Source organism: Colletotrichum gloeosporioides, assembly GCF_011800055.1.
Source record: "Colletotrichum gloeosporioides strain Lc1 chromosome Unknown consensus_112, whole genome shotgun sequence".
NCBI classification, from domain to species: domain Eukaryota; kingdom Fungi; phylum Ascomycota; class Sordariomycetes; order Glomerellales; family Glomerellaceae; genus Colletotrichum; species Colletotrichum gloeosporioides.
The window spans coordinates 109718-122768 of NW_025544757.1; the positions used below are offsets into that span (position 1 = coordinate 109718).

Below are 13051 nucleotides of genomic sequence, written 5' to 3' on the forward strand. Positions count from 1 at the left end.
ATGACTAAGTCGCAAAGAGTCTCTCTATCCACGTGGTATCACACTCTACTTCTTCTCTAATTCCAACTCTTGGGCCTACCGCTCGCTCACTGCATCTACAGCTTCAGTCCCATCTTGCGAATTTCACCTCCATACCAAGCCTTCAAAGATGTGTTAGCTCGTTGCAATATTCCAGACTGACGCGTAACAAGATGGGGAACTTACCGACTCAGCGCCAGCGCCGATGGCCTTGATTCCGAGCTTAGTAGCGATCCAAGGTGCCTCAATCTTTCTCGCGTACAGCTTGGCATCTTCATCTTTCACATCAGCAGCCAAGATGGTGTTCTTGGGCAACAAAGGGTTGAGGACTGCCGGTCTTCCAATGCCAATGATGTCACAGGCTTTGCTGGAGAGAGCAGCATCCATACCCTGACGAGTCCGGAAGCCACCAGTGACCATCAGAGGAACATCTGGGAAGTCGTTGCGGATGGCCTTGGCGAACTCGAGGAAGAAGGCCTCGCGAGCCTTCGTGCGCTCGGACTTCTTCTCATCGGCGACTCCAGTAGACATCTGATTCCAACGTAAGTGATGATGCGTCTCGGTTCTAAACAGTGTTGGTAACTTACCAAAGGATCTTCATAGGTGCCACCGCTAATCTCGAGGAAGTCAACGCCGGCGTCCGTGATCATCTTTAACTGCTCAATGCACCCAGCAAGCTCGGCTTGCGACTGGTGGTCAACCGAGTTGAACTTGATGCCAACACAGAACTCCTTCGGGACTGCGGCGCGAATAGCGCGGATGACCTCAACAACAATCTTGGCGCGTCCAGCGTACGAGCCGCCATATTCATCAGTGCGCTGATTGATCTTCTCTGACATGAACTGAGCCAGGAGGTAACCATGGGCGGCATGAATCTCAACACCCGCGAAACCCGCGTCTGAAGCGAGCTTGGCCGTGAGTGCGAAGCGGCGGACCACGTCTTTGATGTCATCAATGGTCATCTCACGCGGGGTGCCGAAGAGGAGCGAGTTGATCAGACGCGGGATGAAACCATCTCCCAGGTTCAGCGGCACCGGGCTGGGGCACAATGCCTTCTCGCGGAAACCACGCTTGCCAGCACCCAGGGGCGATTGACGGCCAGGGTGGTTGATCTGTACGATGGTCGGGGTACCATTGCGATTGCAGGCGGCGGCCCAGGACTTCCAGGCCGAGAGCATGCTATCGTATGGGATCGTTTCGTTGTACGCGACATCCGAAGGTGAGCCCAGGTACTTGATATCGACCTGCACGTTGCCTGTTGTTGGTGAGCAAGTTTCGAGCTTCAATGATGACTAAAGGATGTACATACCAGTCATCACGAGACCCCATTCACCTTCTGCCCATGTTGAATATGCGGTTTGCATCGCTTCGACTGGCAAACCCTCCTTGTCAGCCCAATTCTCAGCCATGGCGGCCTTCGAGAGGCGGTTTGGCAGAGTGAGGCCGCATTTCAGCGTCAAAGGCTTCGCGATAGCAGTGTTTGACATTTTAACGTCTAAGGTTGTGTTTCTTTTAGATCTTTCGGATAACGCTGCAATGTAAACTCAGAAAGGAATATTTGTTCAGTATATAAAAAGCGAAACGCTAGTATTTGATGCTTAACGAAGTGCTGACTGTTTCAATTTGCTCAACTGAAAAAATTCTCTTTATCTATCTTCACTTGATTGTCACCATCGCACGGCCTCGGCCCACAAAAGGGGACTCGATCCCAGTAGAAACGGGGTGGAAAGTCGGATTACAAAGACAGAACATAATCGCATCATGGCACGGCGAAACGGGAGGCTCCACAAGCCGACGGACAAGACTGCCTGTGAACTGTGCTTTGTGAAACTTGTGCCGAGGTATCGCTAATCACGAATGGCGCCAGCTTCAAGTCAGTTAGACTGAGTGGTGCGGAGGAACAATCCCGCCGATTCAACCCAGCGGAGCAGCGCAGCGGACTTGAAAAAGACAGGGGAGCTTGGGGCAAGTAAAAACTCCGCACTGCTCGGACTTACGTGGATGAACCGATTCATGAAAGTGAACTGTGAAGTTTCGATGGATTAAATTGAACGAGACTCCCGCGAATTCCAGAATGCACCGTCCGCCTCATGTCGAAGAAGCGGATCATCGGAGCCAAGTCAACCGGTGGATTACGCCCCGGATGTCTCGCCGCAGGATCCCGTTTCCGTGCCGCTCGAATGCCGGCTGACTGTCAGCACTCTGAAAAGACAACGGCGGGCTGTTTCTCGGAGACCGCCTATTTTTCCTGTGTTATGCCGACTATTTTTCCTGTGGCTATTCTATCTTATTGTCGTGCTTCTATCGTGGCCGTCGCTCCTATTGTCGTCATCGCTTCCATCGTTCGCATCGCCACTGTCGTCTCGGACAAGAGTAATTGAATACACAGGAAAAATAGGCGGTCTCGTTTCCCGGCGGAGCTTGAAGGGGGCAGTCTGTGGAACTTTCTCCAAGCTATTAGTGTGACTGGATCAATCATTCTATTCTCTGGACAGGTAGTGTTATGTCCAGCGCCCCCCATGCATTTCCGAGGCTTCTAGCCCTTTCTTCAACACACGCCACGACGATCGGATCCTCGACACTTTTGCCATTTCAAGCAGCGAGCCACATCTCAACGCACGCCATCCACGGAACGAACCGAAGCCACTGCACGCACAGCAATAACGGCATTGTCATCTGATTTATTCGTTGACAACGGAATTGAAACCACTTTCCGACAGCTCGCTGGGACGCACATGCCATAAACATTGCTCCCGTCTCCCGTGCACCTGGAAGAAAGAGCCCTTTGAAGACGCATTACTTGGGCGACAACTGAGGAAGTGGCATACGGCACATGCCAGTCATCAATCGTAAACCTACGTACGCCGAATGTCGACCCTGAGGTTCAAACTTCCTTTCCTTCGGCTTCATTACGGACGTGAGCAGACTGGTGATCAGCCGACATCCTGCTGATGCAGAAATCCTGCCAGACTAGATAGACATCCTTCTTGGCTCTCACGTCTGACCCACGTTGTGTACTACATCGCTTGGCCATCATAAGAGCGCGTGGAGGATGGAAAGCAGCCCCAGTTTCCCCAGACCACCGTTCTTCGGCTCTTACCTCCTGCCCCACGCACTACTTCGTCAGCTTCCCCGGACTCCGTCCTCTTAGAGGTCTGCAAGCCCGATGTCCCCAAGCCCGATAATCGGGCCGTTGCGGGACCCCTTAAGGTCGCGCTCTGCAAGGCCCGGCCATCGCTTCTGGCGGGGATGCCGTGCTGGCCCCTGCTCATTTCCTAGTCGTTCACCATCAAATGCTGCCCGCGTGATTTTGGCAGCGTGAGTCAGGGAAGGTCAGCATCGGTAAAAGTCGCAAGGGTGCCAGACATCACCATGGCCTAAAATCGCTATACATCAAGCCGGCGAAGCATCGAAAAAGAACGGCCAAGACACCTGATCCGGAAGATGGACCGGTTTGCTGTCAACATGAAGCATCGTCCGACACTTGAAAGGAGGGGAATGAGGAGCTGATGATTGACCGATCGTCAGGTACACCAAACAAGCTTAAAATGTGTTCCTCAGTATGGTCCGTTGGCATCTTCCCCGCAAGTGTCGTAGCCATCGCGTGCCTAGCGTCAAACAAGAGGTTGTTGCCGGAAGCATGTGCTAGCATGCCTCCTCCGGTGAAAGCAAACGATTGGAGGTGTTGCTTCACGGCCGAGAATCCGGCCGTCTCGCTGCCGACTTCCCCGAGAGAAAAGGGGGAGGCTCGGCTTGGGGTTGCATTTCCAACCCAACCACATGTTGCCCTTTTTCTCAGTTCAAACCCCCTTCACTCTAAATCTCAAGTCCTCCGCATGCGAAAACTCGGCGATGCATTGATTCAATACGAAATCTCAAGCGTCATGAGTCTTTTTGGACAGTAAATGATTGAATTATGGTGAAGGGTGCCATCGGCCTCTCCGCTTTTTGACTCGAGGGCCTAGAACAATTCACTGCTCAGCCCTAAAAGGGAGTGGTTTTTTAAACGCCCCTGTGAGGTCGACAGGGGAGTCTTGCCGAAACGCTGTGAAGAATTATCAGGGGCCGCTCGCAATACCACCACACTACCTGTCAAGATCAGACGAACGCCCGTCTGATGACTAGCGCGTCCATATTTGAGAAATGATATGGTCCATAATCCTCCAATGGCCAAAAGAGAGGCAGTTCTTAATGCCTCTTCTGCTCGATTGGGTGTCGGGTACATCGAGAAGGGCCGTTTCCTGGCCCGTGTCGTATGGCGTCGTCGGCTTTTGAGTGTGGGGTAGCAAGGAGACAACACCATGACAAGGGTTGCGGCGGGCAGGCTCCTCGGCCGCCCACGATGAAAGGCCGCCCGCGGTGCGCCCAGCGTGGCATCGCGGCGGGAACACCGATGGACATGGCTAGGTGGTTCAGGGGTTGCTCGCCAACTCAGTTCCAAATTGCAAGAGTGAGCTCCAAGACGACAACACGTGCTCACTAACCACCCTGATAGCACCCCATGAGCTCACTTTTATGAAGTATATAAGACATGAAAGCCTCTGGGTAATGTTCACGGAAAGGGGTACAGCAGCAAGCAACTCCAACTTCATTCACTCTTTACCATTCACTCACTTGACTTCATTCACTCATTCAGTAAGTCTATCTGGTTAAAATACCTCCGCACCCATACCTTTTCTTACACATCACAGTCATGGTCTCCAACAAGTTTCTCACGGCCCTTGCCGTCGGTCTCCCAGCCATTCAGGCTGCTGTCCCAGAGATTGCTGGCTTCACCCTCACCTGGTCTGACGACTTCGTCGGAACCGCCAACTCCCTGCCGAACACTGCCAACTGGATCATCGACAACGGCACTAGCTACCCCGGAGGCCCCGCCAACTGGGGCACGGGTGAGATCCAGACCTACACCAGCAACGTCAACAACCTCAAGCTTGACGGAAACGGCGCTCTTGCGATCACCGCCATCAAGAATACAGCCGGTGCCTGGACATCGGCTCGTATCGAGACCCAGCGCGCGAACTTCGTGGCCGCTGCTGGCGGCAAGATGAGAATCCAAGCCAGTCTGAACTTGCCCGTTGTCGGCACCAATGGCATTGGATACTGGCCAGCCTTTTGGACCCTGGGCGCCGCTTACCGCGGCAACTACCAGTAAGTATTTGATAGTACTTCAAACTCAAGACCATGTGGATTGACAAACATTTTAGAAATTGGCCCTCCATCGGCGAGTTCGACATCCTCGAGAACGTGAACGGCATCAACAAAGTCTGGGGTGTCATGCATTGCGGCACCAGCCCCGGCGGTCCCTGCAAGGAGAAGGATGGTCTTGGTGGAAACCGGGAGTGCCCCGGCACCACATGCCAGGGTAACTTCCACAAGTACACCCTCGAAGTCGACCGCAGTGCTACGCCTGAGGCTGTTAGGTGGTTCGTTGACGACACTCTGTTCTGGCAAGTCACTCAGGATGACCTTCCCGCCGACGTCTGGACGCAAGCTGTTCACGAGCCGCATTTCATTCTTATGAACCTTGCCATCGGCGGCGAGTTCCCCAACAACAACTACGGCAGCACCACTCCTCTGGCCACCACTGTCTCTGGCGCCAGCTTCCAAGCCGAGTATATCGCGGTTTACAATGCCTGAGCTGGGATATGATGTCCATGGGCGACCAAGGCGACGTTGCTTTTCTTCATGGGCGATGATTTCTTCCACATAGAGCTTGCGATTTCCTTACATGATGTGATCTTTCAACTTGTTTGTACATATGATCTTTTACGATGTCGCACGACGGCTGGGGTTTTGTTTCAACTTTTGCGGCTACGCTGGGATCAATAAAAGCGTATGAATACTACGGATACTTTCGGCGATCTTCAGTTAAGTGTAATTACAAAAGGGTTGCTGGAATTGCTAAACAGTTTCTAATGAGTGGCCTCTCATTATCTGGAGTTTGCGATCACGAAGCCCATCAGTCCGTTCCTGGCGCCATGCAACCCCGGCTGCATGATGCTGGCTTGGTGAGTAGCATCAATACCCACAAACCACCCCGAATAGGAAGGTAAATCGACATTTTGCCATTCATCAACGAATCGATCGCAGTAACGGCGCTGGGCATTTCAAGGAAGTCCTCGTCAAGCTAGTCGATACGAGCTTGGCAACGTTCCTCGTATCATCCAGCCTGCATCCTGCTGACCGACAACATGAACACCTAGTACAAGATTCGCATATCTATCTAGTAGTATATAAAGTCCCAAGGATATATCGTTCTCTCAAATGGATCATCCATTGGAAGCTGCTTCCAAGGTGCTGTCGCCATGAGGTTCAAGATCTTTTCGTTGCCAGCCGCGGCCGTTGGACTCTCGCTCTTGTCGACAGTCCCCACCATCGACCCCGCTATCCCCCTCGCCAATCAAAGCTCCGAATCTTCCGAAAACTCCGCGACTGTAATTCCGGGAGCTTTTGTCGTGGAATGGGAAACTGATATGGCGGATGCACCCGGCTTCTATCAGAGTCTTGGGCTGGAGGTTGAGCATCGACTGGATCTCAAATACCAGCTGTTCAAAGGCGCATCTTTCCGCATCGTCAACGGATCAAATGATGTATCCAATGACATCTCTGTGCTAATTGCAGCACGCCCCGAAGTGAAATCAATTTGGCCTGTTAGAATGGTCACGATACCAACAGCGAAGCCACTTTATGTTGGGAAAACCAGAACGACTACCTCAGGGCAGTTTGTTGGAGTAGACAAGCGGCAAACCGAGGAGCCCGATACATACACGCCACACGTCATGACGCAGGTTGACAAGCTGAGAGCTGAAGGATACACTGGCAAGGGGATTCGTATCGGAATCGTTGATAGCGGTGTCGATTACACGCATCCAGCTCTTGGGGGGTGTTTCGGAGAAGGATGCCTCGTCAGCTACGGATGGGACCTCACCGGCGACAACTACTTTCCTCCGAATAGCCCTGAACCAGATGCGGATCCGTATGACGGTTGCATTGGCCACGGAACTCATGTGGCTGGTATCATTGCAGCTCAAGCCAATGAGTTGGGCTTCACTGGAGCAGCTCCAGATGTCACAATTGGAGCTTACCGGGCTTGGGGTTGTAACAGTTTGACAACAAATGATATCCTGCTCGATGCTTTTAATGCTGCTTTCGAAGACGGGAGCGACATCATATCCTGCTCGGCGGGGCAGTACACCGGGTGGGCGAACGATCCTTGGGCCATAGCTGCATCGCGAATCGCAGCAAAAGGCGTGTCCGTGATTGTGGCCCCGGGCAACTCTGGAAGATCTGGCATGTTTCTGTCGGCATCACCAGCGACCGGCTTCAAAGTAACAGCTGCTGGGTCTGTTGATAATATTATCACGCCTCTCTTGCTCACTGCTTGTTCTTATACGGTGAATAACGCAACAGGAATCTCAGAGCCGTTTGGTTTCATCAGCGGTGGGCCGGAGTTCGCGGAAAACATCACCTTGCCGCTTTGGTCTGTGAGCAACAAATCTGACTCTGCGAACGATGCTTGCAGTCCTTTGCCGGATAGCACACCTGATCTCTCGTCAAGGATTGTCCTTCTTCGGGTGGCGGACACCTCGGAATGTTACTCATCTACACAAGCCACCAACGTCGCTGCCAAAGGAGGCAAGTATCTATTGTTTTATAGTCAAAGCAACTTGTAGGTCTGCCCAACAATTCTTTTCTGCACATTACTAACTTTTGAAGCTCTATTGCAACAATCTACGCCTATTCAGATGGCATCATCGGCGTTGGGACCGTCACTCCAGCTCAGGGAGCCACTTGGATAAACCTATTGAACCAAGGTTCGGACATCAAAATTCACCTCGTCGACCCCGCTGCAGCAGACATCCGGTATGAGGCTGTTACCAATGACGTATCTGGTGATCTCACCAGTCTGACCACAGCTTGGGGGCCTACATGGGAGATTGTATCCAAACCTCAGTTCACTGCTCCAGGTGGAAATATCCTCTCAACTTGGCCCATGGTAATGGGAGAATATTCCGTGCTTTCCGGAACTTCCATGTCAACACCTTTGATTGCTGCAGTATTTGCACTTGTCGGTCAAGCGAGAGGGACAACAGATCCTGTCGAATTGCGGAACGTCATCTCATCGACCTCCAGGGCCCGGCCTTGGTTTGACGGAGCGACTGTCCACGGCATACTAGCGCCTGTGCCCCAGCAAGGCTCTGGCGTAGTCCAAGCATACGATGCCGCTCATGCAAAAACGATCCCAAGTGTCAGCGAGATTTCATTCAACGACACAGAAAATTTGGTCGCACAGCATACTTTCAGCATCCGGAACACAGGCGGGGACGCAGTGATTTACAAACTTGGACACACCAAGGCTGCTACAGCCTACACCTTCGCCTCGGGCTCAAGATCTGCCTCTCAGTTTCCGAATCCAACCGTCGACGACTGGGCTGAGCTCTCTTTTTCAACAGAGTAAGTTGGTGTCATCTGCAAGAACCATCCTACAAAGCTGACATGAGGCATAGGACAATAAGTATATCGGCAGGCTCGTCGGCAGAAGTCACTGTCAAAGTGGTCCCGCCGCGGAATGTGAATGCGACGCAATTGCCCGTATATAGCGGCCTGATTACGATCGAAGCCGATAACGGAGAGACGCACAGCATCCCATATATCGGTGTTGCCGGCAGCATGAAAGAAACCCCGACGTTCCTCGAGGGCCCTGAGCATGGAACATTTCTCGGCTACTTCAACAATCCCACCGCTCCCAACACCACGTTCACAATACCCCGCCCTGGCACGACGCCGCCGGGAAGTGTGGAATATCCGAGCATCCAGGCCAGTTTGCACTTTGGAACGCAGATGGCTCGAGCCGATGTGGTGGCTATATCGGAGACGGGCCTTCCCACAACGGCATTCTTCGACATCGATAGCATTGGGTTCCTTTCGGGCTTTCCAGAACCTTGGGTCGTGAGGAGAAACTACCGGCTCGGGTTTACAGGAGAGCTCGCGGATGGGACGGTTGTGCCTGAGGGAACCTATAAAATCGTTTTCAGTGGCCTCCGGGTTTTTGGCGACCGCGGAAAGCGTGAAGACTGGGATTTTGCGGAAACAGTGCCTTTCGTCATTCAATATATCGATTAGAGAAAATTGTCCCAAAGCCTGATGGTGCGGCTGGGATAGTTAAACTAGATCGGCGGATGTGCAGCAATATACCTGTTCTCTAGACTGAACGTGTAGAACATACAATTACATTAGTCCGAGATCAATATGCTTGGAGTATGATTACATGCTCTCCGTTGAACACTCGGGTGGGGCAATCCACCGCTGTTTCCCGCAGTCCGGCCGACGCCATTTTTCGTCTCATGCATGCCTCATCCACAGGTCCAATCAAGTGCTCATGATTGGAGTAGCGTGAACTATGTGGTAAACTTTAGAGACGGTAATGCCGGGCAAGACCGTGACCGTCTGAACTATTTGAAGTAGACGCCCTGCCTGGGGGGCTCGGTCAAGAAGCAGCGACTCAAATGAGAATTTCTCAGATCGGCTTCGCAACCATGGAAGGTATTTCATATCAACTTCTTACTCACGAAACAACCGAAGGCCAAAGAGGCGCCGTTCACGTGAATGGCATGGTTTATGATCTCTGCGATGTGGTCTCTACTACGTGTGTCAGCACCCTTGATGCCCTCCGAGATTGGGATCAGATTAGTTCAAGATTGGAGAGCTTTGTTCTTGACCCAAATGCGGCAAACGTCTCATATCAAGCCCTCAAAAACATCAAGATGTTGGCACCGATCCCAAGTCCGACGACAATTTTCTGTGCGGGAGGCAACTTTACCGATCATCTCGACGAAATGAGCCGCGTTTTGGACGTCAAGCCAGGTCCAAATTTGAAGGAAAGAGGGGAGCCACCTTTCTTCTTTCTGAAGAACACCACAGGAGTTTGCGGGCCAGGATCTATGACGAAAATAGATTCACCTGACCTCATGGTAGACTGGGAACTTGAACTCGTCGCGATCATTGGGCGTGTCGCACGTCGCGTCTCCCGGGATGATGCTATGAAATATGTAGCAGGCTTCACCGTTGGAAACGATCTTTCTTTCCGACGAAACATTCAGCGAAAAGAACTTCGATCTGGCGATGCCTTCAAATTTGACTGGTTTCGTCAAAAATGTTTCGATGGCTCGTGTCCGATCGGCCCGTGGATGGTGCCGACCAACCAGGTCCCGAACATACAAGACCTGGGAATGAAGCTGTGGGTTGACAATGAACTCATGCAAGACACTACTACCGGGAACATGATTTTCTCTGTCGCCGAGCAAGTTGCAGAGCTCTCGCATCAACTGACCTTACACCCTGGCGACATGATTATGACTGGAACTGGAGCTGGCGTCGGGCTTGGCCGCGGGAGATTTCTGAAAACTGGAAACACTGTGCGATGCATGATCGAAGGTATAGGAGAATTTAGCTATTATATTGGATGAGACAACCTTGATTGGTTCTCTTCGAGTACGTCAACTTGGAATAGAGCCTTCAGGGTTTGAAGACTACCACAGATAATCAAGATCGAATTGGACAAAATCCTGGCTTAATCGCGCGCGAGACCCTCAAAGCACCATGGTTCCAGTTCTAGTCCCCATCTGCTACAACTGCCTGCTTTCCACCTTGCTCGGCATCAACTCCTGAGAACCGTGCGAGTCTTACGCCACAGCCTTGGCTGCTTTTCTGTGGACGCATGCCATAAGTGAGTATTCCATTTTGGGTCACTTACGCTCTCGCCTCTACCCAAGATCTTGTAAGATGCCAGAGAAACTACCCGACCACTGCCATCCGGTAGGTCGTCCAACTGATAGACATAGCTTGTAAAGCAGCGGAGGCATTTCCTAGATCTGGTGAGGATGGCTATTCTGTCCGGTCCGTCCTTCTCCTCGTTCGAAGGATCGATCCGGTGCGCAGTGGGCTCGAAGTGTTGTGGTTGTTGTTCCGGCCAAATCTGAGGGAACTCTTCGGTCCAGCGAACGTGGCCACAGCAATTATTCATAGACCGCAAAATGTGTTTCAGGTTTGGTGCGGCCACACGCTGCTTTTGCTCATCACCGTGACATGGAAGCATGGCAATAACTGTGCGAAGAATGAGGTCGCCGTTCCAGATGAGACACCTCGTAGTGTACCGGATTTGCGCATGGCCGACTCGGGAATCCTTGCTTGAGGCGAGCATATCCAGCGAATATCTGTATGTCCTTTGACGATACGATCGCATAATCGCATATACCATATTCCAGTGCATGTTTTCTGGGAGATAAATCGATTGAAACTTTCCTACACGCTCTGCCATTGTCCAAATGACCCAGGGGTTTCCTGAAGGGGGGAGGGAAGCTTGAGGCATATGGTATATGCGGCAAGTATGGCAGGGGACCTTCTTCACCGGAAAGCCGTCGCGCTCCAATATCAGTAGGAGTTCGAATAATGAGCGTCGTCTGTAATGTCGAGGGATTCTGATCCTAGCTTGTGGTACAATACTGCGCTCGTCAATGCAAGTGATGCTCGTGCAGCTGCGGTGAGATGATCCATAATGCAGAGGAGAAGCTCCATCGGCAAAATCTCAATAGTACTGTACCCAGTGACTAGGTAGCCGTTGAATAATTGAGAGATAAATAACGAGCTCAGATGATTTGTTAAAATGTGAAAGATCATTTCCCCCATTTGATGACAGACCATTACTTTAATAAATCAGTCGAACTGTGGCAGTGCATGACGTAGAGGTATCGGAGACACTTAGCGTACTTCTTGGAGCGGCAGATCTAACACTGCACATCAAGGTAACAAGCCATAGTTAAGGGTAATAGAGGGCGGTGTGGTTTTCCGGCAGAATCTCTCTGCAAGCTTAATCATGACTGCCTTTGACGTGAAGAAATTCCTTCTTCATTTGTGATCTAGTGAGACATCTATGGGGCCTTGGTTTTGAATTCGCAAAAACGCACTTTTCAACGTTCACGGCGTCTAATGTGAGAGTGATGGATATTTTCTTGCGTCTTGCGCAGGCAAAAACTCCCAACAAGTTCTAGCGCGAGGAAAAGAGGAACATTAGAACCACCGTCCCGGCTTGCAAAGAGACTTTCTGATAATTAATCTTGTCAACAGCTTTTCTATGTCCCATTAGATTAAGTTTCCGAGATAGTGCGAGTCGCTCGTACTACTCGGTTGACGCACAGTCCATACAGTTGCGCTTTGACGATTTCTACGGAAGTCCGCAGGGACTAGTAGCTTAAAACCCTCTTTTTTTCTACAGCTATAGCTAGTATGCATGCGTATAGTAGTGCCCTCGCTTAAATAAATATATCTAATTAGTTAATCATATATATAGACCTCCTTAATAGCTATTTATAAATCTCCTACCTATACTAGCTTCTACTTTTTTTCTTCCCTTATTAAGATAATAATCTAGTAAGTAAATATTTATATTTATTACTATATAATATAACTCTATTTTTTATATATTTTCTCTCTATTATTCTTATATCTTTATTATACCCCTATATATTACTAATATATACTTTAGTATAATACTAATATATCTTTATTAATCCCTAATAAGGTTAGTAATATAGTATTACTAACTAAAACTCTAGTTATATTTCTATCTAATCCTATTTATAACTATAAAAGCCTTAGTTTAATTAAATACTTATTTATCTATAAGTATATACTCCTATTTATAATTATTTAGAGTAATTTAGTTAATTATATATTTAGATAGTTCTAAGTATATCTCTAAAGCTATTTTTAGCTATTATAACTTTAATAATATAAATATATATTCTATCTCTACTTTCTTTTCTATTATATATTTATTAATATTCCTATATATAGCCTGAGAACTTTATCTACCTCTATCTAATCCTTTTAAACTTAAATAGTACTTATATATTCCTATCCTTTAAATTAAGCTAGTTATAAGTAGCTAATAAAGTATAGATATATATATATAGTGATATATATTAGCATAGGTATAAGCGTATTTAGGGGCGTGGTATATACGCCTATATAGTAT

The 13051-nt window shown here is 49.8% G+C and overlaps 3 protein-coding genes across 3 annotated transcripts; 2 read left to right on the forward strand and 1 right to left on the reverse strand.

Annotated features, from left to right (window-relative positions):
* Positions 1–95: 95 nt before the first annotated feature.
* On the reverse strand, positions 96–1505 carry GCG54_00013139 (NADH-dependent flavin oxidoreductase nadA; the record flags this gene model as incomplete). The annotated part of the gene is made up of 4 exons (XM_045412999.1): positions 96–140; positions 205–549; positions 606–1273; positions 1328–1505. 4 exons carry the CDS (start codon positions 1503–1505, stop codon positions 96–98), a joined length of 1236 nt encoding a protein of 411 aa, XP_045256780.1.
* A 3206-nt stretch (positions 1506–4711) lies between these two features.
* GCG54_00013140 (Minor extracellular protease vpr) lies at positions 4712–9141 on the forward strand (the record flags this gene model as incomplete). The annotated part of the gene is made up of 5 exons (XM_045413000.1): positions 4712–5166; positions 5223–5640; positions 6336–7687; positions 7735–8472; positions 8526–9141. 5 exons carry the CDS (start codon positions 4712–4714, stop codon positions 9139–9141), a joined length of 3579 nt encoding a protein of 1192 aa, XP_045256781.1.
* A 917-nt stretch (positions 9142–10058) lies between these two features.
* Positions 10059–10484, forward strand: GCG54_00013141 (uncharacterized protein; the record flags this gene model as incomplete). Its single annotated transcript, XM_045413001.1, has 1 exon — positions 10059–10484. One exon carries the CDS (start codon positions 10059–10061, stop codon positions 10482–10484), a length of 426 nt encoding a protein of 141 aa, XP_045256782.1.
* Positions 10485–13051: the final 2567 nt, after the last annotated feature.